Genomic DNA, 26,125 nt, shown 5'->3' on the forward strand with positions numbered 1-26,125 from the left:
AAATATCATAGTAGCCCCTAGCCAGTAAGCAAACTATTCAACAATGGCAAACTTTTTTTCTAAAACACATTAGACTATTGAATAATGCAACCAAACCATATTACACTCTTGAATAATGCAACAATTCACAAGCATGTACAGTATGTGCAGAAAATTAAAGGGTTAGTTTCTTGTCTGTAGGCTACACTCATTACGTTTTAACTTCAAGACAAGAGCACAGAGTTGTGGGCTCCCAAGTGGGGCAGCAGTCTAAGGCACTGTATCACAGTGCTAGACGTGTCACTACAGACCCGGGTTTGATCCTAGGCTGTGTCACAGCTGGCCGTGACCGGGAGACCCATGAGGCAGTGCACAATTGCCCCAGGGTCGTCCGAGTTAGGGGAGGGTTTGGCCGGCCGGGATATCATTGTCCCATCGTACTCTAGCGACTCCTTGTGGCGGGCTGGGCACCTGCAAGCTGAATACGGGTGCCTGCAAGCTGACTTCAGTCGCCAGTTGTACGGTGTTCCCTCTGATACATTGGTGCGGCTGGCTTCCGGGTTAAGCGAGCAGTGTGTCAAGAAGCAGTGCAGCTTGGCAGGGTCGTATTTCGGAGGACGCATGACTATCAACCTTTGCCTCTCACGAGTCCGTATGGGAGTTGCAGCGATGGGACAAGACTGTAACTACCAATTTGGATATCACAAAAATAGGTAAAATTAAAAAATAACAACAAAATAGTAACATCCACTGCCATGCTTCAAAGACTTCTTGGTTCCTGCCGCCGACTCTATCCTATGGTTGTTCTATTTCTCTGGTTGTCTCCCACTCTATCCTATGGTTGTTCTATTTCTCTGGTTGTCTCCCACTCTATCCTATGGTTGTTCTATTTCTCTGGTTGTCTCCCACTCTATCCTATAGAGAATTAGTTCATGCTGGTCCACAGTGAAGAGCCAGTGAGAAAATAGACCACTCTGACAACAGCTAGAATGAAGCATGGGTTTCAAGGGCTATTGTGCTCCAACAGCAGCACACGACTCTCATCTGGCAGACACACTGAAGTGGCGTGGGTTGAAATTTGCGTTCTCCTACATGGTGTGTGTACGTGTTTGTTTGTGTGAGCGTGTGTGTCATGTACAGTAGATGACAGAAGTGGATATTTATAGGGAGAGGAAGAGGGTGAAAGCAGAGAGAGAGAACACCACTTCTGACTTCAGATCAGGTTCTCTTCTCACCTCGTCCCACAATGAAAGCAAGTAGAGTACTAAAGAGGACCAAAGACTTAGGCCCTGTTTCGAATACTATGGAAATGCATCCTTTCCTTGATGTACAGTACGCACAGATCTATATATGATTTATAGCTTTGAGAGGCTAGTTAAGGATCATATCACCTCCACCTTCCCCGACACCCTAGACCCACTACAATTTGCAAACTGCCCCGGGATTTCCGAGTGGCGCAGCGGTCTAAGGCACTCCATTTCAGTGCTAGAGGCATCACTACAGACCCTGGTTCGATCCCGGGCTGTATCACAACCGGCCGTGATCGTGAGTCCGATAGGGCGGCGCACAATTGGAGTAGCGTTGTCCGGGTTAGGGGAAGGTTTGGCTGGGGTAGAATTTCATTATAAAATAAGAATTTGTTCTTAACTGACTTGCCTAGTTAAATAAAAAAGGAACTGATCCACGGATGATGTAATCGCCATCACTGCACACAGCCCTACCCCATCTGGACAAGAGGAACACCTACGTAAGAATGCTGTTCATTGACTACAGCTCAGCCTTCAACACCATAGTGCCATCTAAGGTCATCACTAAGCTTGGGGCCCTGGGTCTGTACCCCGCTCTGTGCAACTGGGTCCTAGACGTCCTGATGGGCTGACCCCAGGTCGCGAAGGTAGGCAACAACACCACCGCTATGCTGATCCTTAACATGGGGGCCTACAATGGGGTGTTCCCCCTCCTGTACTCCCTGTTCACCATTGACTGCGTGGCCACGCACGTCTCCAACTCAGTCATCAAGTTTCCAGACGACACAACATTTGTAGGCCTGATTACCAACAACAACAAGGAGACAGCCTACAGCAGGGGTCTCCAACATTTTCTAGCATGAGATCTATCCATTTTTTCTATCATTCAAATAGGCACATTCTTCTCTTCTCCGCTCCCCTGCAACTCTTCCCCAGGTCCTTGGTGTATCGTCTGAGATCCCCAAGGATTGGAAAGCTGCCGCAGTCATCCCCCTCTTCAAAGGGGGAGACACCCTGGACCCAAACTGTTACAGACCTATATCCATCCTGCCCTGCCTATCTAAGGTCTTCGAAAGCCAAGTCAACAAACAGGTCACTGACCATCTCGAATCCCACCGTACCTTCTCCGCTGTGCAATCTGGTGTCCGAGCCAGTCACGGGTGCACCTCAGCCACGCTCAAGGTACTAAACGATATCATAACCGCCATCGATAAAAGACAGTACTGTGCAGCCGTCTTCATCGACCTTGCCAAGGCTTTCGACTCTGTCAATCACCATATTCTTATCGGCAGACTCAGTAGCCTCGGTTTTTCGGATGTCTGCCTTGCCTGGTTCACCAATTACTTTGCAGACAGAGTTCAGTGTGTCAAATCGGAGGGCATGCTGTCCGGTCCTCTGGCAGTCTCTATGGGGGTGCCACAGGGTTCAATCCTCGGGCCAACTCTTTTCTCTGTATATATCAATGATGTTGCTCTTGCTGCGGGCGATTCCCTGATCCACCTCTACGCAGACGACACCATTCTGTATACTTCCGGCCCGTCCTTGGACACTGTGCTATCTAACCTCCAAACGAGCTTCAATGCCATACAGCACTCCTTCCGTGGCCTCCAACTGCTCTTAAAACGCTAGTAAAACCAAATGCATGCTTTTCAACTGTTCGCTGCCTGCACCCGCACGCCTGACCAGCATCACCACTCTGGATGGTTCCGACCTTGAATATGTGGACATCTATAAGTACCTAGGTGTCTGGCTAGACTGTAAACTCTCCTTCCAGACTCATATCAAACATCTCCAATCGAAAATGAAATCAAGAGTCGGCTTTCTATTCCGCAACAAAGCCTCCTTCACTCACGCCGCCAAACTTACCCTAGTAAAACTGACTATCCTACCGATCCTCGACTTTGGCGATGTCATCTACAAAATTGCTTCCAACACTCTACTCAGCAAACTGGATGCAGTTTATCACAGTGCCATCCGTTTTGTCACTAAAGCACCTTATACCACCCACCACTGCGACTTGTATGCTCTAGTCGGCTGGCCCTCGCTACATATTCGTCGCTAGACCCACTGGCTCCAGGTCATCTACAAGTCCATGCTAGGTAAAGCTCCGCCTTATCTCAGTTCACTGGTCACGATGGCAACACCCATCCGTAGCACGCGCTCCAGCAGGTGTATCTCACTGATCATCCCTAAATCCAACACCTCATTTGGCCACCTTTTGTTCCAGTTCTCTGCTGCCTGTGACTGGAATGAATTGCAAAAATCGCTGAAGTTGGAGACTTTTATCTCCCTCACCAACTTCAAACAACTTCTGCTATCTGAGCAGCTAACCGATCGCTGCAGCTGTACATAGTCTATCGGTAAATAGCCCACCCATTTTTACCTACCTCATCCCCATACTGTTTTTATTTATTTATTTACTTTTCTGCTCTTTTGCACACCAATATCTCTACCTGTACATGACCATCTGATCATTTATCACTCCAGTGTTAATCTGCAAAATTGTAATTATTCGCCTACCTCCTCATGCCTTTTGCACACAATGTATATAGACTCCCCTTTTTTTTCTACTGTGTTATTGACTTGTTAATTGTTTACTCCATGTGTAACTCTGTGTTGTCTGTTCACACTGCTATGCTTTATCTTGGCCAGGTCGCAGTTGCAAATGAGAACTTGTTCTCAACTAGCCTACCTGGTTAAATAAAGGTGAAATAAAAAAATATTAAAAAATATTAAAAAATTAAAACAAGAGAAAGTAGTGCATGATGTTTTCTGTCAATATACCTGCTAAAATAATGGTTCATAAACAACTCTAACAGGGGCCCTATAAAACATTTTCTATAGAGATTTTTTTTCCCAAAAATGTTTCCTGATTCTGTTTTCTCAGATGTATTATTTCTGGATTTAGATTATTATTTTTTACTCTCAACATTTCAATTGTTCATTGAGAATGTTTTTATTGGATGTTCTGAGTCCATGTCAATGCTTAAAACTCATCAGAAGACCATTTTTTTTAGGTATGGAAGAAAAATATATATATTGGGGTGTAATTTCCCTTCAATTGCGCATCTGACCCTTTATGCATCTAGCAACTAAGGAATGTGCTGTCTAATGTGTGCTGCTGCTGCTCATTCTATGGCCAAGTTTGCAAATAACAAATTATAGATACAAATGATATACTTACTCATGATATGCTTCTGCCAGGTAAGCCTAAATTGCAGTTAACATTTAACTGAGAAGGTTATGGGGAAAGTATTTCTGTCAACCCACAAGAAAGTTACCGTATCAACTGGTAACACACGGACGGAGTGATAGACTGTTATGTTTTTTTTCCGTCGAAAGAGAGTTTATTCGTAAGAAGAGAGGGCTCTACACCCCAACCCGAGCACTCTGGTCTCTTGGCACGTCCAGCAGCTCCCACACAGCCCAGTCCAAGCTCTTCTCTGTCCTGAAGCTAGGAAAACAGAGTCCCTGCCCATCTTATGATAACATCTGAACCCCCCACACACACACACACTAGCTCTGACTTTGCTGATAGCTACTTTATTGAGGAAAAATGTACTTTATTGAGGAAAAATTAATGATATGTGGTTGTCCCACCTGGCTATCTTAAGAAAAATGCACTAACCGTAAGTCGCTCTGGTTAAGAGCATCTGCTAAATGACTAAAATGTAGGTTAGGGAGTTGTGGAGCCAGATAAAGAGAGAGATGGAGAGGTAGAAAGGTGGAAGAGATGGAGGTACAAATGAACAGGCTGATCCGAGTAGCTCCTAATCCCCTTTAATTAACTCCAAAATCCTTGGCCGTTTCATCAAAGACAGCCAGGGGGGAGAGAAAATATTACAGATTGTGTGGGATGTCATTTTAAAATCCTCCCTCCTCTTCTCCATCTCCTCCCCCACTATGTGTGTGTGTGTGTGTGATTGTTCCACAGGTCCTTCAGTGTTTCCGCCACGCTGCTCTGAGTGCCTATTAACCAGACGCCACGACACGCCACACGGCAAGCCAAGCCCTCCCAGAATGCACGGGGGCACAGCTTTTGTTACGGCGAGTTCCGTTATCCTAGCAACCAGACAGACATTCCCGCCTCTGTTGTATGTCCACTTATGAATTGATTTTCTCAGTGCCACTGCCTACAAATAAACAGTATTGTGACAGCTTGGTTTACATGGAGATATGCTGTCACTCAGACAAAGACAGTTTCTCTTGTCTATAACAGTGTCAAGAAAAAGTATGTGAACCCTTTGGAATTACCTGGATTTCTGCATAAATTGGTCATAAAATTTGATCTGACCTTTATCTAAGTCACAACAAAAGACAAACACAGTCTGCTTAAACTAATAACACATAAATTATGTTATTTCTCTTGTCTATATTGAGTACATCATTTAGACATTCACAGTGTAGGTTGGAAAAAGTATGTGAACCCCTAGGCTAAGGACTTCTCCAAAAGCTAATTGGAGTCAGGAGTCAGCTAACCTGGAGCCCAATCAATGAGATGAGATTGGAGATGTTGTTTAGAGCTGCCCTGCCCTATAAAAAACAATCACAAAGTTTGAGTTTGCTATTCACAAGAAGCATTGCCTGATGTGAACCATGCCTCCAACATAAGAGATCTCAGAAGACCTAAGATTAAGAATTGTTAACTTGCATAAAGCTGGAAAGGGTTTACAATAGTATCTCTAAAAGCCTTGATGTTCATCAGTCCACGATAAGACAAATAGTCTATAAATGGAAAAAGTTCAGCACTGTTGCTACTCTCCCTATGAGTGGCCGTCCTGCAAAGATAACTGCAAGAACACAATGCAGAATGCTAAATGAGGTTAAGAAGAATCCTAGTGTCAGCTAAAGACTTACAGAAATCTCTGGAACATGCTAACATCTCTGTTGATGAGTCTACAAAACATAAAACACTAAACAAGAATGGTGTTCATGGGAGGACACCACGGAAGAAGCCACTGCTGTCCAAAAAAAACTATTGCTGCATGTATGAAGATTGCAAAAGAGCACCTGGATGTTCCACAGCGCTACTGGCAAAATATTCTTGGTACAGATTAAACTAAAGTTGAGTTGTTTGGAAGGAAGGAACACACAAAACTATGCGTGGAGAAAAAAAGGCACAGCACACCATCATCAAAACCTCATCCCAACTGTAAAGTATGGTGGAGGAAGCGTCATGGTTTGGGGCTGCTTTGATGCCTCTGGGACTGGACAGCTTGCTATCATCAATGGAAAAATGATTTCTCAAGTTTATTTGCAGGAGAATGTAAGGCTATCTGTCCGCCAATTTCATCTCAACAGAAGTTTGGGGATGCAACAGGAGAACGACCCAAAACACAGAAGTAAATCAACAACAGGATGGCTTCAACAGAATAAAGTCCGCCTTCTGGAGTGGCCCCGTCAGAGTCCTGACCTCAACCCAATTGAGATGCTGTGGCATGACCTCAAGAGACCGGTTCACACCAGACATCCCAAGAATATTGCTGAACTGAAACAGTTTGTAAAGAGGAATGTTCCAAAATTCCTCCTGAACGTTGTGCAGGTCTGATCCGCAACTACAGGAAAATTGGGTTGAGATTATTGCTGCCAAAGGAGGGTCAAACAGTTATTCAATCCAAGGGTTCACATGCTTTTTCCACTATGCACTGTGAATGTTTACACAATGTTTTCAATAAAGACATGAAAATGTATAATTGTTTGTTTGTTAATAGTTTAAGCAGACGAAGATCAGATCAAATTTTATGACCAATTTATGCAGAAATCCAGATAATTCCAAAGGGTTCACATACTTTTTCTTGCCACTGTATGTGTGAGCTGTGCAGAGAAGCTAGACTAAACTAGATAAATATAGTCACTGAAATTGCCAACTGACATTTTGACAGATGCTTTCCAAATTAACATTTGAATTCTTCTAAGAATAGGCCATGTTGGTGTGTGGTGAAGTAGGCTTAGAGCCAAACCAGTGGCTGGGATCTCAGAGGGAGGGGGAGAGAAGGAGGGAGGTCACTTGTCTGTGAGAAATAGATTCAGGAGTGGCTCCCTAAATTAACTGTCACCACTAATCTCCTGGCCAACTCCAACACCCCTCTCCCATTACCTACCTTACCCCTTTCCATCAATCTGCTCTCATCCCTCATCCCGCTCTCATCAGCACTGTCACACCGCCTACAACCCTCCTTCTGAATCATCCTCCTCTCCTCCCATCGAGTGTGTGTATGCTCCCTCCACCCCCCCCCCCTCTCTCTCCCTTTGCATCTCATCCATCACTTCCTCCTTAGCTTATCGTCGGCTTTGTAATGTTTACGTGTGAAAGGTGTGTCTGTGAGTCACGTGTCTATCCCCTCTTACATGTGTGTGTATGCTTATGTGAGTGTGTTTGTTAGTCTGTCTGTGTCGTGCCAGGTTTGGGGATTCAGTAATTCAGTCATATCAGGAAGTAAACTGAAATTCTAATTCTAATTTTCCCTCATATCTTCTCTATAAGAAAAACATATCGTGTTCAGGGCCATCCAGGCAACGGTGTTATAGAATGCAGATGGAGAGATCAACATCTGTCGAGGTAAAAATGCAAAATGCCATGCAGCCTCCCAGACTAATGTATCTGCTATGTGTCGTGTTCGTCATTCCATCTTTCTCCTTGAGGCATCATTTACAGGACCCCAGAAGCCGGTACGACCACCCACACAAGCCGACCGCCTACTCCCCTGCTCTCCAGCTGTCTGCGGTCCCCCAGGATCCTTCTCAATGGAAGCAAACTCTATGACAGATAACAACCTATCCAGAACATTCTAAAGGTTAGCTGCGTACATCGGACCAAGTTAGAGAAAAGCATTTGGATGAAATAATATGCCTGCGGTATAGTAGGCATAACTGAGAAATACTGAGAGATGTTTTTCAGCCTTTTACAACTTAGAGAAATGTCATAGGTTGCATCCCAAATGGCACCCTATTCCCTATACAGTGCACTACTTTTCATCAGAGCCCTATGGGCACACACACATAGGGAATGGAGGGACATTTGGGATAGATCCAACTCCTCTATTTGGCATTTGGTCAAAGTGCCACTCAATGGAGAGTCCCTATTTCACCTTGAGTTGAAACAACAGTCCACAAGTGTTTCTCTTACCTTCTACAGAGCTGAGAGGAAGACTGACACAGAGGTGAGCAGCCTTATGTCTACATTGATCCACAGCTTCTATCATTAAATAACAAGTACTGTGATTCTGGGGATGTGTGTGTGTGTGTGTGTGTGTGTGTGTGTGTGTGTGTGTGTGTGTGTGTGTGTGTGTGTGTGTGTGTGTGTGTGTGTGTGTGTGTGTGTGTGTGTGTGCGGTCTATGGTTAAGGGGGTGGGGGCGGTGATGGGTTTAATTGCATCATGGGAGAAGCCAATGAATGGAATGAGGCAAACTGAGCACTTATCATAGAGCCCTATGGGAGCAATTACTTCCTCCACGCCTCCACTCCCCCTTAGAGACAGAAAGAATGCGCCCCAAATGACACCCTATTCCCTGTATAGTTCACTAGTTTTGACCAAAGCCCAAGTGTGGCCAGGATGTCATTTGGGGTGCAGACAGAAAGTGAAAAAACTGCCCTGGAGGTTCAGCCTCACTCACAGCTGGAGTCTCCACAGTGGGCAGTTCAGACGGAAGTTACTCAAACTAAGTGGTAGAGATTAGAGAGATTATTTTTCTGCTCCAAAAAGAATAATGACTAGATTGAGAGAAGACAGATTCCTTCTAGCCCCACATTGTGCGTGAGGGTTGTATGTGAGCTCTGGCTATGTTCCAAAATGTACCATATTCCCTTTATAGTGCACTACTTTTGACCAGATCCCTAGTGCACTATATCGGGAATAGTGTGCCATTGAGATGCAGTCTGTGTCAGGTCTGGGCTATAGGGTCCAGTTTTTCCCCTATGTCTTTTTTTCAGCAGCGGACACAACGTTTGTGTCTGGGGGAGGGGTGTGGTAGTGGGCGTGGCCATCGGCACCATCTCTGACCACACATTTTGGAGGACCTACTCTTGGCCACAGAGACAACATTTAGCTGTTTTAAAGCTAATATCTTGATATTAGCCACATCTTCACATGGCTTATGCTGTGTTCCATTGCTATCTGAGTGACTCAAACATTATAACAAAATCATTTGGAGTCCCATGCCATTTTTGGAATTTTAGTATTTAGGTGATTGTTAGTTCTCAAAGATGGTCTTATTTAAAAACATATATAGCTCCCTTTTCTTGTCTATATACTTTAAATCTGATTTCACAAAAAATTAGGGCAAATCCCCTTTTGTGAAGTGGAGCCTCTAGGGAGCGGTTTGTCTCCCCAATGCTCAACCTGTCCTTAACCTGTCTGTCCACACTGAACTTCAGAATATGTCATACACTGCTGACTAAGCAAAACACCCATACACACACAAACACACCCACAGAGACCTATGTGCACACATTCACACAGGCATTACCTAAGTTACAGTGGTGTAAAGTACTTAAGTAAAAATACTTTAAACTACTACCTTTTGGGGTATCTGTACTTTACTATCTATATTTTAGACTTTTACATCACTACATTCCTAATCAAAACAATGTACTTTTTACTCCATACATTTTCCCTGACACCAAAAAGTACTGGTTAGAATTTGAATGCTTAGCAGGACAGGAAAATGGTCCAATTCACACACTTGTCAAGATAGCATCCCTGGTCATCCCTACTGCCTCTGGTCTGGCAGATTCACTAAACACACATGCGCAATTTGTAAATTATGTCTGAGTGTTGGAGTGTGCCCCTGGCTATCTGTAAATAACAAAAACAAAAGGATTAAGATATTATTTATACTTTTAATTTTGATACTTAAGTATGTTTTAGCAATTGCATTTACTTTTGATACTTAAGTATATTTAAAACCAAATACTATTAGACTTTTACTCAATTAGTATTTTACTGGGTGACTTTCACTTTTACTTGTCATTTTCTATTAATGTATATTTACTATTACTCAAGTATGACAATTGGGTACTTTTTCCACCTCTGCTAAGTTAGAACACAGCTGTGCAAGAAACAAAACACCTCTACATCCTCCAGTCACTAAGCCCCTCAGGCCTACAGTATAGTCACCACATGCCCACACACCAGCACAAACACGAAGAGTGACTATATTCTCGCCCCACCTACCCTCCATTTTGGTTCCAGGTAGAGCCCTTTTGGGTCCAGGTAGAACCATTTTGGTTTCCATCTAGAACCCTTTCCACCAAGGGTTCAACATGGAACCCAAAAGGGTTCTACATGGAACCCAAAAGGGTTCTACATGGCACCCAAAAAGGATTCTTCAAAGGATTCTCCTATGAGGACAGCCAAAAAAGCCTTTTAGGTTCTACATTTTTTTCTAAGAGCGTAGTCGTCATGTCTGTGATTGATCGAGAGTCTTTCATAAAGAAATAATGTTACAGATTATCTGCTTTGATGCAGCAGCACTGAGGAATAGATAATAATAGGAATAGCAATGGGACAAAGCCAGCTCAATCACTCATTTAACTGTTCCTCCCAATCGCTGTGTTCACCGGTCTCTGTGGAACCATCTGTTTCATAATCAAGTACGTGCAGATTCAGGAAACAATCGCAATGAAAAATAATCTGTCTTGAAACCGATTCAATTATCCAGCATGGTGGTGGGGTTGGCTGCTGGTTAAGTCTTAGAACATGGCTCCTCATATCACCTCAAACTCTTCTAATCCACCCATCTCGCTCTGCTACAACTCATAATGAAACACTATGCCCTATGCTGACCTGTCCTTAATCTCTGGTGAATTTACTCTCCCCATATTTCTCCTAGGTGGTGTCATGACGTTGGCCTGGGGAGTAGGTTTATGACAGTCATAAATATCTCTTCCCCCCTTTTTCCTCTCTCTACCCTACTGAGGTTACATTTGCAAAACCCTTGGTTAACATAGAGATTCTGGGAACTTCAGTAGGTGGGGGGAAATTAACTATATTCTGGTAATCCAAACAATTGAACATATGCGGTGGAACTTAATTAATATGATGTCAGTTCGGATGTCATCTGAGACATTCTCATCAATGATAAGATGACATAAACTCTACAGTGGAAAGTCTACACATCAGAGTTATCGGATTCACATGGAATTGTTGTTCAATTTAAATGTTTGAATATGAAATGATTTGCGATGGGATGAAATGTGATTTTAGCTTCTAAAATGTGAGATTTGAGTTTTAATAAGATATGGCTCTGCTCAATCAGTGGCCCACCCCTGTAAAGGGACATGGGCTATAAAACTTTTCAAACACGCCCTCCTCTCCCTTCCTATAGAATCCCTTGACGACAATATAACTTCCTGTTCTGATGATGTGAGGACGACGGTTCTATGTCAGAATGGTTCAGATAATAATTACAGAACGAAGCCAACATCAGCGTGAGCTTTGGTTGCAAATGGTATGAACTTTGAACTCTTATTCACTACAGAAGTGATACCTCCTAGCCGTTGAGTTAGCAACAGCAGATGCAAACGAGGGTTAGGAAGGAACAGACAGAGTATCCCGTCTATCACACAACGACGTTACTACAACGTATCCAATTGACCATCAGAGACATTCTTCAAAGGACTCGGTTGGGCAACACGGCCTTCCATCTACCACCAACCTACCGAAGCGTAGCTCAGAGTAAATATTTATTGCATTTTCCTTTTCCAAATGGGCGGTAATTTAGAATGCATAAGATACTGTATTTACGATAGCACAGCTTCTTCCCTTTGTTCCTCAGTCTTCCCGCTCTTTCACTCAAACCCAGCCCTTTTCTTTTGTGTAACAAGCTGTCATATCTGTTCCGCCCGCTAGGGACGTTTTCCTTTATGACGTAATGTGTAATCAAGTTATGATTTAAATATGTGTATGTGTAATTCTGTGTGATTAGTTAGGTATTTAGTAAATAAATAAACCCAATTTTGTATTGCTGATTCAAATTGTTAGCCAGGGTTCGTGCAGATAACCAATCATTTACAACTTTCAGATGAGACTGAATTAAGATGAAGATTAATATTGACTGCTATTGATGTAAAATATTACTAGGTCTTTAAGAGTTTATTCGGAAGATAACAGCTCTGTAAATATTATTTTGTGGTGCCCGACTCTCTAGTTAATTACATTTACATGATTAGCTCAATCAGGTGATATTAATTACGGAGAAATTATTTTATAGAATAGCATGTCATATCACTTAATCCGGCATAGCCAAAGACACGACAGTGGTGTCCTAAACGGCACCCTATTCCCTATATAGTGCACTACGTTTGACCAGAGCTCGACCAGGGCTCTGGTCAAAAGTCGCTCACTATATAGGGAATATGGTGCTATTTGGGATGCAAGCCTACTCTTGTGTATCAATCTCTCTGACTCGGTCCTCTAGTGTCTGATAGGCTGATCGTCCCAGATAGGGGACATGTTAGTAATATTGGATCCAGTCCACTTCAGAACCTATTAGGAGAAGGAGATTTTAATCCGTGTCTATGGCATCCCAATCATCCTTCAGTTTCCCATCGCTCTCCAGTGCTTTAAAAAAATAAAACAGGCATTACTGTATGTTCTAATTTTAAAAGGAAATTGCTTTTTCATTGGACCAAAATTGGTGATAGGAAAACCGTAACTGTAAATGTGCTTCCCTGATGTAATAAAATTAGGAATTCAAAACAGTAGGAGGAAAATAATGTGCCCAGTATTGGCCCCAAAAGGAGTCCATTACTTCAGGCTACCAGAATGGCATTGTCGTGGAAATTCTTACACAGGGCCACTCATAGTCAATCTTAAATGAATCATTGTTTATTTGGCAGCGCCCTGAAGAGGGTCCAACCAACTCAATGCACCATAGCAAACATGTCAATCAGGAGCTCTCCCTGGGGAGACCCAGTAGTTGTCTTATATACGGCTATACTCAGACAAGTTATATTTGCATGATTTAGCATAATTAATTAATCATTACCGGTTTGTTCTATTCATGTGACGACCAATACTGTTTCATAACATGTGACAGACCATCATCTCACAAGGTTTCTACTCTCTAAGCTGAGACCTTGAAACTGAGATCTTTCGTTTGTTCACAAAACATGTTAATTTGTTCTCAAAACACGATCTGCCAAATTGCAGCTACTTATAGGTGGGATTTGTACAGTCAGCCATTTGCATGGGCACAGAATTTGGTTATTAGAACCGCACATGAACAGAACACAGAAATTAGTCATAGGACAAACATAAACATTTCCCTTGCAGCAAAATAGATAACTGCATTTGGAGGACAATGAAACATAAGAAGCCAACAACGTTTCAGTGCATACAAAAAGTATTCAGACTCCTTGACTTTTTCCACATTTTGATTAGGGATGCACGATATATCGGTGAGCATATCGGAATTTGCAGATATTAGCTTAAAATGCCAACATTGGCATCGGCCCGATGTCTAGTTTAAAGCCGATGTGCAAAACCGATGTCATTACGTACCTTACGTACCTATATAATCAGATCTTTGCCTCAAAACAATCCGGTCTCGGGACTCTATGGAAAATTCCTTCGAACTCATGGCTTGGTTTTTTCTCTGACATGCACTGTCATCTGTGGGACCTTATATAGACATGTGTGTGCCTTTCCAAATCATGTCCAATCAAATGAATTTACCACAGGTGGACACCAATCAAATTGTAGAAACATCTCAAGGATGATTATTGGAATCAGGATGCAATAGAAACAGGATGCAAAGGGAAACCCAGCCGCAGGCTGCCCAGTGACGCGAGCCTACCAGATGGGCTAAATGCCTTTAATGCTCGCTTCGAGGCAAGCAACACTGAAGCATACATGAGAGTAACTGCTGTTCGAGACGACTGTGTGATCACGCTCTCTTTAGCCAATGTGAGAAAGACCATTAAACAGGTCAACATTCAAAAGGCCACAGGACGGATTACCAGGACGTGTGCTGAGAGCATGCGCGGACCAACTGGCAAGTGTCTTCACTGACATTTTAATACCTACATGTTTCAAGCAGATCATCATTTACATTTTACATTTTTTTTACTTTAGTTTATTTAGTAAATATTTTTTAAACTCTATTTTCTTAAAACTGTATTGTTGGTTAAGGGCTTCTAAGTAAGCATTTCATGGTAATGTTTACACCTGTGGAAAAATAGAAGGGGTCTGAATACTTTCCGAATGCACTGTATCATTGTGGCCAAAATGTCACCCTATTCCTTATGTAATGGCGCATAAGGCTCTTGTCAAAGGGTAGTGCATTATATGGACTAGGGTGCCAGTTCGGAAGCCAACAGAGGGACCATATATCTGGCTTTAATGGCTATGCTGTGGCTGTGACCCGGTACTCTGAATGACACCTGGGTCAGTTGTGTGACCGTCATGATCTAACACAGATTCCCACATACATGCAAACATGCAAGCACACATATGCACGGCATTGCATGCCCATATGAAAACACATGCCCACAGTCCAGATCCGATCGGACTCTCCAGTGGCCATATAGAGGTCGGGTCACCGATATGTGTGTGAAGCAGGGTGGGGGTCAATTTGAATTGAAGTTAGTCAATTCCGTGAAGTAAACGAAAATTCCAATAATTAATCAAATGACTTCTCAATAAACTGAGAAGTGGAAGCTACTTATTTCAAATGTTTTTTCTACCATTTGAATTGACCCCAACCCTGGTGTGAAGGTCTATGGCCATGGTAAGCTAGGTGCAGCTAGACAACGGTTGCAAAAGTACAGTAACTTTCCCAAAATTGCTAGGTATTCCAGAAGTGTTCACACTGGAATTTGTGTGACCCTACACCAGACTGGTTTGCACATTATGGATTGGCCCTGTAGCGCTTGTCCCGTGCCAGAGCATTGATTAGAGTGTGTGACAACAACGACACAGACTCAAAACCAGAAGGACAATGTAGCACAAATAACAACAGATGCTATTAAATGCTGTGTGGGGAATGCACACCCAGAGTACACAGAGAAAAACCCACTGGATCAGTTATCAATACTAGAGCAAGCCAGCAGCTATTGGCAGTCTCTAATATAGTCTAGAGCTGAGAGTTTCTGGCTGGGAGTGTTGTGTTGTTAAGAGCTGACACTGTTCCAGGAGCAATATGAAAAATACAAATCACAGAGGACAAATTCATCCAATGACCCCCAAAGCTTAATGGTTTGTACTCTCTCTATCACTCCCTTTCTCTTTCCCTCTTTTATAGACACGGATAATGAGGTACGGGTTAGCTCTTGTTCAATAATTCAGACCCAGGTAACCCTGAGCAGAGGACACAGCCAATCAGACCTCCAAGGAGAGGGGACTGGGCACCCAGGCTCTCCCGTACGCTTTAAATGGATACTTTCCCAGATCACTCATTATCAATGCAAATGCAAACAGCTAGCAGTGGTACACAGAGCTCTTCAGCACAGTACAAGAAGGGCACATGTTCACTGTGTCTCTGTCTCCTTGCCTTCTCAAATATGAGTGTGTGTGTGTGTGTGTGTGTGTGTGTGTGTGTGTGTGTGTGTGTGTGTGTGTGTGTGTGTGTGTGTGTGTGTGTGTGTGTGTGTGTGTGTGTGTGTGTGTGTGTGTGTGTGTGTGTAGACTGAGTGTCCAGGGTCATGTGATGTGGGGGAGAGGAGGCTCGAGGCTGACGTGTATCAGATGACCCAGAGAGAGACAGAGCTCCTCCCAGGGGAACTTGGAGATAATGAAGTTATCTGGATCTCCCAGATACAAGTGTCCCGGCACCATATATCCCTACAACTGCAGCAACAGGAAATGTAAATTATTGTGTGGAATATAATAAATTGACATTTTTGTAGGGGTTGATCCATTTTTAGCAAATCAAGTCTAACATTTGAAAGTGGAAATTAATAACTTTAGAAGTGTTATTCAAACTTTAAATACAAGTTTGCATTTCCTGCTGTGCAGGACATTTCCTGAAACAACAGGGTGTTCAAATTGTGATCCTACATCTGTAGGGCAATGACCTATGAGCCCTGGTCAAAGTAGTGCACTATATATCAAATAGGGTGGCACTTGGGATGCATACAAAGACAAAGTTTTCATACTATCATGCTCTGTAGATAGATCCTTGTTGTAGCTATAGGACAAATCATTATCTATTGACCCCATGACACAGTTTGATGATTGGATTAGTAGAATCGACTAGACCAATTAGCGCACTATGTCATGCCAGACTCAACAATGCATGCAGTTGAACATAGGTGTTCCTTTTGTCCAGGTGGGAAAGGGCAGTGTGGAGTGCAATAGAGATTGCATCATTTGTGGATCTGTGCGGTTTGCAAATTGGAGTGGGTCTAGGGTTTATGGGAGAATAGTGTTGATGTGAGTGATAATTTCATGGCTACAGACATGAGTGCTACAGGTTGGTAGTCATTTAGGCAGGTTATCTTAGTGTTCTTGGGCACAGGGACTATGGTGGTCTGCTTGAAATACGTTGGTATTACAGACTCGGTCAGGGAGAGGTTACAAATGTCAGTGAAGACACTTGCCAGTTGGTCTGCGCATGCTTTCAGTACACGTCCTGGTAATCCATCTGGCCCAGCTGCCTTGTGAATGTTGACTTGTTTAAAGGTCTTACTCACATTGGCTGCAGAGAGCGTGATCACACAATCATCCGAAACAGCTGACGCTCCTGCATGTTTCAGTGTTCCTTGTCTCGAAGCGAGCATAGAAGTTATTTAGCTTGTCTGGTAGGTTTGTGTCACAGCTCCTGCATGTTTCAGTGTTATTTGTCTCGAAGCGAGCATAGAAGTTATTTAGCTTGTCTAGTAGGTTTGTGTCACTGGACAGCTCTCGGCTGTGCTTCCCTTTGTAGTCTGTTATAGGTTGCAAGCCCTGCCACATCCGACGAGCGTCGGAGCTGGTGTAGTACGATTCGATCTTAGTCCTGTATTGATACTTTGCCTGTTTGATGGTTCGTCGGAGGGCATAGTGGGATTTCTTATAAGCTTCCGGGGTTAGAGTCCCGCTCCTTGAAAGTGGCAGCTCTACCCTTTAGCTCAGTGCGAATGTTACCTGTTGAGGTATGTACGTACAGTCACTGTGGGGACGACGTCCTCAATGCACTTATTGATAACTATCTAACTACCTTAGCTGGCATGCCTGCTGGCAATGTGGGTAGACTTTAGAAAAGCAACAATTACTAAATGTACTAAATAAGACATTCATTTTAATCTTTTACACGGATTTTAGCAGAGATGCAGAGAAGCATATTTAGTTTCCCCCCCCAAGAAGATGGATACAGGCACCTCGAGGTATGCAAAAATATAAACACTTTTTTAAATAGAATTAAGCATAATGATTATGGCTCGAGATTGCAGGAAATTTATTTTTGCAAGTGTTTGAAAAATTCTAAATTCTCCAACTTTCTGACGGGGAATAAAGGAAAAATAATAAGCAATATATTGTAATAACTTGATATTCCTAAACGGACTTCCTACAGTCACTGACACCTTTCATTCAATGGGCATCGCACATAGGCTTAATGAGTCCAAAACTTTTCAGAGAAGCTGCATGGACAAAAATAATGTCCAAAAAACTGCTGCTCGTGATATTTAATAAAACATTGGTTAGGCTACTGATTAGGCTACTGATTAGGCTACTGATTAGGCTACTGATTAGGCTACTGATTAGGCTACTGATTAGGCTACTGGTTAGGCTACTGATTAGGCTACTGGTTAGGCTACTGGTTAGGCTACTGATTAGGCTACTGGTTAGGCTACTGGTTAGGCTACTGATTAGGCTACTGATTAGGCTACTGGTTAGGCTACTGATTAGGCTACTGATTAGGCTACTGGTTAGGCTACTGGTTAGGCTACTGATTAGGCTACTGATTAGGCTACTGGTTAGGCTACTGATTAGGCTACTGATTAGGCTACTGGTTAGGCTACTGATTAGGATACTGATTAGGCTACTGGTTAGGCTACTGGTTAGGCTACTGATTAGGCTACTGGTTAGGCTACTGATTAGGCTACTGGTTAGGCTACTGATTAGGCTACTGGTTAGGCTACTGATTAGGCTACTGTGCGCCTCCGCTGGCAAAATCGATGCCATAACCAATTGCATTACCGCTATAACCAGCTTTCTGTGAGTCTTAAATATCACCAGTAGCACTGCTTGAAATTGGCACATTAGCACTCGTGTTTTAAGGACACACCCAGAGTTGGAAAATACCAAAGCGCTGGCTTTTACAAGTCGAATTTTCCAAAGAGTGTACATTCGACACTAGCAACGCATTAACGCCAGCCAATAGAGACCTGGGTCCTGTAACTAGGGCCCTGGGGCTTTTTCTGTTCATGTCTTGTGGTTAGGAACACTTCTGGTCCTGAACATGAGTATACCACAGTGAAACATCAGAGAACTTTCCAGGAAGTCATATCCCTTGACATTCTTCCATTCATATACCATTCTGCAACTCTATCAAACCCCACCCCCCCTCTCTTTCTATCTCTCTCTCTACATTGGAGGGAAATTGTTCGCTGGCGGCACACATCAGGCTATGAGCAGCAGCAGTGACTGTGTGTGTGACAGAGTGAGAGGGAGAGAGAGAAAGAGGGAGATACTGTATGTTTGTTTGAACTTCTCAAACCAAAAATATTTTCTCTCGGCATGTTTCAGTGTGATACTCTTGAAAAGCCCCTGATGCGCTCCTCTTTCTTCCTCTCTCATCCTCAAAGAGAAAAAACGGATCATCAACACACCAGCCAAGGTGGTCTTCCTTTCCTCTGCAGGATAACTAAGGCACTAAGTGTGTGTGTGTGTACACCTGTGTCAGCACGCCTGTGTAAATCCCAATCCTATATCAAACAAACATCTGCCAAAAGCCACTGAACTAAAAAATGGGCCCTGGTCAGATGTAGTGCACTAAATAGGGAATAGGGTCCCATTTGGGATGCAGATAAAGCAATAAAGCTGCAAGTCCCAGACCAGTGTTTCCTTTGTCTGAGTTTAGCCCTAAATTTTCATGGTGTCAACTAAACCATGTACCACCCAGACAACTTAACTGTCACTTTAATCGTGCTCCTAATACAGTATCCATTGAAATCAATGTCAGTACTGTATAAGTGAACCGACCCGGACACTAATAGTGTGAGTGATATTTCTGCACATATCTGACCACAGCTCTGGGCAGTGAATATAGGATATTATTGGCTAGTTAAGCGACACTCTGCCAGCAGAGAACAAGTGAGAACAGGTGATGGATTAGAGACATGTTGGTCATGAACCAAACCTTCCCTGCAGTCCATTGTAAAACAATTACACAGACACAATGGAGTCCCTTTAGCAGGGCAGGTGTGGAAGACCCCAGGAGCGAATGGGGTGAACACAAACAGTGCTTTGAGACAGACAGGGGGTGAAAAAAGTTGACAGAGAGAAGCCCAGTCTGACAGTGTTCTTTTTGTGTGTGTGTGGGTGAGTGTGAGTGCGTACGTGACCGATATATGCCCAGGGAGAATGTATACTAAGCATAACGCAGCAGCATAAAAGGGGAAAAAAACATATCATATCAACAAAGACAGTACCATTGCCAGAAAGAGACACTGTGTTTTCTGTTCATCATAATGAAATATAGAAAGATGAGTTTGAGTATGAGCGCCAACAAAAAGAGTGGAAGGATGATGGCTTAAAGATTGTGTGAAGGATAGCCTCATCTTCTCCCCTGGCTGTCAAGGCATACATTGTGGTCAGTGAGACGGATGTGACTTTCTGCATCCCAAATGCCACCCTATTCCCAATAGAGCCATGGTCAAAAGTAGTGCACTACATAGGGAATAGGGTACCATTTGGGATGAAATCTTCATTCTACTCTCCTTGTTCTTCATCTACACCGGTAAACATTTCAATATTAATCACATCGGAGCACAGTCAATCTGAGGCAAGAGGAATTAGTCTCCGCTTGCATAATTAAAGCATTTGATAAATAATTCGCTTCATAATTAAAAAAGGGAATGGAATCAAGAGAACACAGCAGACCCCACCTGGCCTCAGCACTTAGTACAGGCCTCTGTTTTCTTCCTGAGCCATCTGTGTGGAGAGGACAACACAAATCAGACCCCCTTGTCATTACAAACGTGGGTTGGCCCTACTTTTAAACAACAAATGGTGAGCCAAAAAAACCTGGCCCGGACCACAACTATTTCGGGCAGAAAACATAGGGGTGTCACGGCTGTTTGAAGGAGAGGACCGAGGTGCAGCGTGGTGAGCGTACATGATCTTTTAATGGTCAAAAATTAGGCCGACAAAACAATAAACAATACAAAAACAAACCGTGAAGCTCAAAGGCAACGTGCCATAAACAAAGTCCACTTCCCACCAAGACAGGTGGGAAAATACTTATTTTCCACCATAATTTGCAAATAAATTCATAAAAAATCATACAAGGTTATTTTCTGTTTTTTTTTTCTCATTTCGTCTGTCATAGTTGAAGTGTACCTATGATGAAAATTACAGGCCTCTCTCATCTTTTTAAGTGGGAGAACTTGCACAATTGGTGGCTGACTAAATACTTTTTTGCCCCACTGTAGCTATTACAGCGAAAAATGCCATGCAATTGTCTGAGGATGGCACCCCCAATCAAAATATTTTTCCACCGGCACAGGTTTCATACATTCACATATAATGATAAAATATTCACTTACTTTTTGAAAATCTTCCTCTGATTTGTCATCCAAAGATTCCCAGCTATAACATGTTGTGTCATTTTGTTAGATAAAGTCCTATCCCAAAAAGTCTGTTTAGTTGGTGCCATCGATTTGAGTAATCCACTTGTTCAATTTACAGAGAAAGGAATCCAAAAATCTACCCCTAAACTTTGTTTCAACAAGTCAAAATCTGTTTCTATTTACTCCTCAGATACCCTAAAATGTAATCAAACAATAATATTTCTTTCTGAAAATAGTATGTTCAATAGGAAACTGATTTTAGCAGGTGCGTAATGTCTTCATGGCGCGTGCAAACACACATTTCCAAGACTGTGTCCCTTTACTAAAACTGGTATTTCTTATTCATTTTTGAAGTTACAAGCCTGAAACCTTGAACATAGACTGCTGACACCCTGTGGAAGCCATAAGAATTCCAGGGAGCTAATTTTTAATATGACCTTTCTCTTGCCTTTCTAAGAGGATGATCTCTCTCAAAAACATTCTGGTTGGTTTATCTTTGTATGTTCTCCTACCATATCTATTGTGTTATATTCTCCTACATTATTTTAACATTTCTACAAACTCCAAAGTGTTATCTTTCCAATGGTACCAATTATATGCATATCCTGGCTTCAGGGCCTGAGCTACAGACGGTTTACTTTGGGCACGTCATTCAGGCAGGAAGTGGAGAAAAAAAGAGGCCTAGCCCTAAGAAGTTAAGCTATGACCACTCAGTATGACCCTATAGTGTAGCCTGAGCTATGAGGAATAGTCAACAGAAGTACTCTAAAAGTCTCATAAGAAATACATAGTCAACATGTTGCTCTTTGAACCTCTGGACACAGAAAGAAGAAGGAAGAGAAATACAGGAGTGCTTCCCCCAGCCATCCACACACAGGCAGCTCAGACAGCAGCACAAGTCCTAGTGGAGTTTGTTTTTCAGCTGCAAGATCCCAATAGCATATCATGCTCAGTGACTGGTATGAACTCAATTTACCGAGTCAGATAGCTACCTGTTCATTCCTAAACAGCAAAAGAGTGAGATGCCTTTGGACCCTCTGCTTAGGCCTCTTCTCAATCTCTATTCTTCTGGCCATTCCTCTGCTCAGCCCAACCCAGAGAGCCTGCACTCAATTCTCTCCATATTGTAATCCTCAAGGAGCTGTCAGCCTTGCAGGGACCAGCTGCCCATCACAAGCTGTGTTGGCACCAAGAGAGGGAGAGGGAGAAAAGAGAGAGGGAGAAAAGAGAGAGAGAGGGAGAGAGAGAGAGACTGTAGAGAGGGAGAGAGGGAGAGACTGTAGAGAGGGAGAGGGAGAAAAGAGAGAGGGAGAGAGGGAGAAAGGAGAGAGGGAGAAAAGAGACAGGGAGAGAGAGAGAGAGAGAGAGAGAGAGAGAGAGAGAGAGAGAGAGGGAGAGAGGGAGAGAGAGAGAGACTGTAGAGAGGGAGAGGGAGAAAAGAGAGAGGGAGAGAGAGAGAGAGAGAGAGAGAGAGGGGGAGGGAGAGACTGTAGAGAGAGAGAGAGAGAGGGAGAGACTGTAGAGAGAGAGAGAGAGAGAGAGGGAGAGACTGTAGAGAGGGAGAGACTAGCAAAACCAAAGGGAAGGTAATTTAATCTCCTGCCTCCTCTGTTTCACAGACTCAGAGACTCAGATCAATCTGATTAAGCGGTAGGTAGACAGACGTCTCTCTCTGCTGCAACCGATTGGACGTGGCCCCAGGAGGGCAGGATTTATGACCCTGTTCCCGTCACGGTGCTGGTCCTCGCCGCCAAGCATGTCATGGAAAAGATTATCCTAAAAAAGCTCTAAGCGCTGACTGTGGGGCACACCCTGGCACAGGATGCAGGAAGAAGAGCCAAGACAGGCTCTTAGGAGACTGGTCAGCTAAAGAGCTTCAGGGGAAGTTTCAAACAAAGTGGAGCATGGGAGAGCTGGTAGAGGTAGGATGTACAGTGGGAGTAAACATATTGTAAACGAGCAATGCTGCTGTAAATCTATGAAGTTCTGCTTGAAAGTATTTCCTCTCTGTCTGTCTGTCTGTCTGTCTGTCTGTCTGTCTGTCTGTCTGTCTGTCTGTCTGTCTGTCTGTCTGTCTGTCTGTCTGTCTGTCTGTCTGTCTGTCTGTCTGTCTGTCTGTCTGTCTGTCTGTCTGTCAAAGAGAGGAGAGGGAGAAAGAGGCCACCGTAGGCCGACCTGGCTCTCAAGAGAAGACAGGCAATGTGCACACTGCCCAACATTGCACTTCCTAATCTCCTGCCAAATGTATGACCATATTAGAGACATATATTTGCCTCAGACTACACAGACCCACAAAGAAAATTAAAAACAAATCCAATTTTGTTAAACTCCCATATATTTTGGGTGAAATACCACAGTGTGTCAACACAGCAGCAAGATTTGTGACCTGTTGCCACCCACAAGAAAATGGCAACCAGTGAAGAACAAACACCACTGTAAATACAATCCATATTTATGTTTATTTATTTTCACTTTTGTACTTTAACCATTTGCATATCATTAAAAACACTGTACATAGCCATAATATAACATTTGAAATGTCTCTATTCCTTTACAACTTTTGTTAGTGTAATGTTTACTGTTTATTTTTGATTGTTTATTTAACTTTTGTTTATTATCTATTTCACCTGCCCTTTGAATTGGAGACCGAGACAGAGAGACCGAGAGAGAGTTACCATAGAGGACTTACGATTCAGCACCATGGACAGCACAACTAGCACCATTAGTCGCGGTAGATGCGATCCATACTATTCAACACCATGGACAGCGCTCAATACCTCATCAACACGGTACTCTTTTCAATTGACACAAAAAAATACTACTGATTATGGGAGACATGAGTCGACCATGGACAGCCTAGTTGACAGTGTTCAATTACAAGGTTCCGGTGCTACACCAGGCGGCACAATAACCGGGCTGTGACTACAAGTCAACCGCTACAGGGCTTACATGAACCAATTCCTCTCGATAACGAAAGTTATAAATCATCGCCTGTTTGCTCCAAGGGTCAATTTCAGCCACCGTGGCCAAATACATGATTAACCACGGATAGGGGGCCTGATTACATCAGGGAGATGGGGATTTGGGGTCAGAGGCGCAGGCCAGTGTAATCGACGCACATCATTCTGCCATTGGCACATTTGAAGCCACTGGCCCCGGATCAATGCGTTGGTTGCATGGCCTTGGCTTGCCCATGGGCGCATTATATTTCTCTACGTGTAGGCTAGCGACCCTGGCGACTGGTGAGGGAAGTTACTTCTTGTAGGCCTGTGTATTAACTCTATACTGTGCTATCTTAAGTGCCATACATTGCTTGGCTGAAACGTGACAGCCAATAAACAAACACACACACACACACACTTACCTTCACCGCTTCAGCGTGCGTGACTTTATCGAACACTGTGCTGTTGACTTTCATAATCTGATCCCCAATCCTCAGTCCCTCTTTCTCGGCCAGGGATCCTGGCTCCACCAGAGACACATAGATTCCGACCCCGTGCTCTGAGCCGCCGCGGATACTGAAACCCAAGCCCTCGTTGCTCTTGTGCCGTTTCAGGGTCACCTGTCGGACCTCTCCTGGAGGCTCGTGCAGGAAGCTTCTCCCGAGCAGCGGTACGAGGGGAGCTGTCCCATCACTGCAGGTGCTGAAACTATCCGGAGAGCTGCGCAGCGCAACCTGAGATCCGGGGGGAGTTGGACTCGCACTGGAACCTTCGCCCACCGCTTCGGCGCTCCCATTTCTGGCAAGTAAATCCGATTTCAAGTAAAGGCCCTCCGAGGTGTACTGGTCAAACAAAAGCTGGTCGGAGCGGGGAATGACCAGCCGTAGCATGGGCAGAAGTTGGCGTTTGCTGGGCGCATTGAGAATGACTTTGAGGGTTTGAACCAGGTCGTAGACATTACGCTTGGAGTGGTACACGTTGAGGCAGTGAATGAACTGCTCCCGCTCCAAGTCGTTAAGCAGCAGGTTGAGCGCGTTGTGCAGCTTCTTGACGTTGGCTGACAGCGTGCGGGCACTCGAGGCCACAGAGTTGGCCGAGGAGGAGTTGAGCGACATGTGCTCTAGATCCGTGCTCATCCTAGACGTGTGACTGGGTCACAGAGCCACGCTGGAGCAGGGAGACATTAGTCATTAGGCCGAGAGCGCTGGGCTGTGCTCCTTTAAAACGGAGCCTGGCATAGCGTTTTGTGCAGGACGTCCACTCCACTAATATACATATTGGCTAGGTCTGAGGCTGAGGGCTGAATTACAACAGTCTTTGATCGCATCCTCGAGCAATAACTAAAACAACGTTTCAATGTTAGAATTTCAAACACAAATTATATAACATTTTCATACGATTTTCAGTTTAATAATAGCCTATGATATGAACTTCAGTACTCCTTTTTGGCTAATCAACCGTCAAAAAGGCACATGAAATAGACTAAAGCACATAGAAGAAACATAGAAGAAACAAGGTCGCGAGCTGCTTCTCAGGTATCCACATATATCACCTCGTCAACAGGCACAAGAAGCTCGAGCGCCAAAAGAATAGGGCTACTACAAATTAATATCAAGTGATAAACGGACTACTATATGAACACAAGATTAGGAAAATAATACCCAAGACGTTCTAGATAGAAGTTGGTATTTTGCTTGGTTCCTTTACCGGAGACCGAAGTTCATATTGTGGAGTTGTTTTATCCCTTGCAAATATATCCAGCCCGAGCTTTAAACGTGTTCCAAATAACGCAAAGATAATTAAGCCATTTTCAAGTAAAGTTAATGTTTCCCCTGGTAGCTTTTGGTTTATATAACTATTTACTTGATTCCAGCCGTGCGTTGACAGTCGGCAGTTGTCTCCGCAAGATTCCCGACCAGCTGCTAAATGCTGCTGTACTGTCTGGGGTCTCGCTCCCTCCCTCCAATCGCTTGTCAGAAGGAAATGACGCAGCCGATCGTGTGGAACGAATACGTTGCTTGGTAACCAACAACACACCCTCGTGGGAACCACCAAGTGCAGCAATAACTCTAATTTGCAAAAACCTGCGTGAGGTTATTTTTAGTTTGATTGAAAATGTTAACATTCGAAGCTCACTACAGAATCACGCAACCGTTATGCACGCACACTCAGGTGCATGCATAATAATAAGGACGAAAATATACATGGCATCAATATCCAGTGAGTGAGAAAATTCTGCTTC

The 26,125-nt window shown here is 43.6% G+C and overlaps 1 protein-coding gene across 1 annotated transcript in view; it reads right to left on the bottom strand.

Annotated features, from left to right (window-relative positions):
• Positions 1-25,810, bottom strand: part of LOC112220333 (whirlin-like) — a 141,095-nt gene extending 115,285 nt beyond the window's left edge. Inside the window, exon 1 of the mRNA XM_024382152.2 lies at positions 24,306-25,810. Within this exon, the coding sequence (XP_024237920.1) occupies positions 24,306-25,019 (714 nt within the window). The 5' untranslated portion in view covers positions 25,020-25,810. The remainder of the gene's footprint in view (positions 1-24,305) is intronic.
• Between the last annotated feature and the right edge of the window lie 315 nt (positions 25,811-26,125).

Source organism: Oncorhynchus tshawytscha, linkage group LG20, assembly GCF_018296145.1.
Source record: "Oncorhynchus tshawytscha isolate Ot180627B linkage group LG20, Otsh_v2.0, whole genome shotgun sequence".
Taxonomy (NCBI): Eukaryota; Metazoa; Chordata; class Actinopteri; order Salmoniformes; family Salmonidae; genus Oncorhynchus; species Oncorhynchus tshawytscha.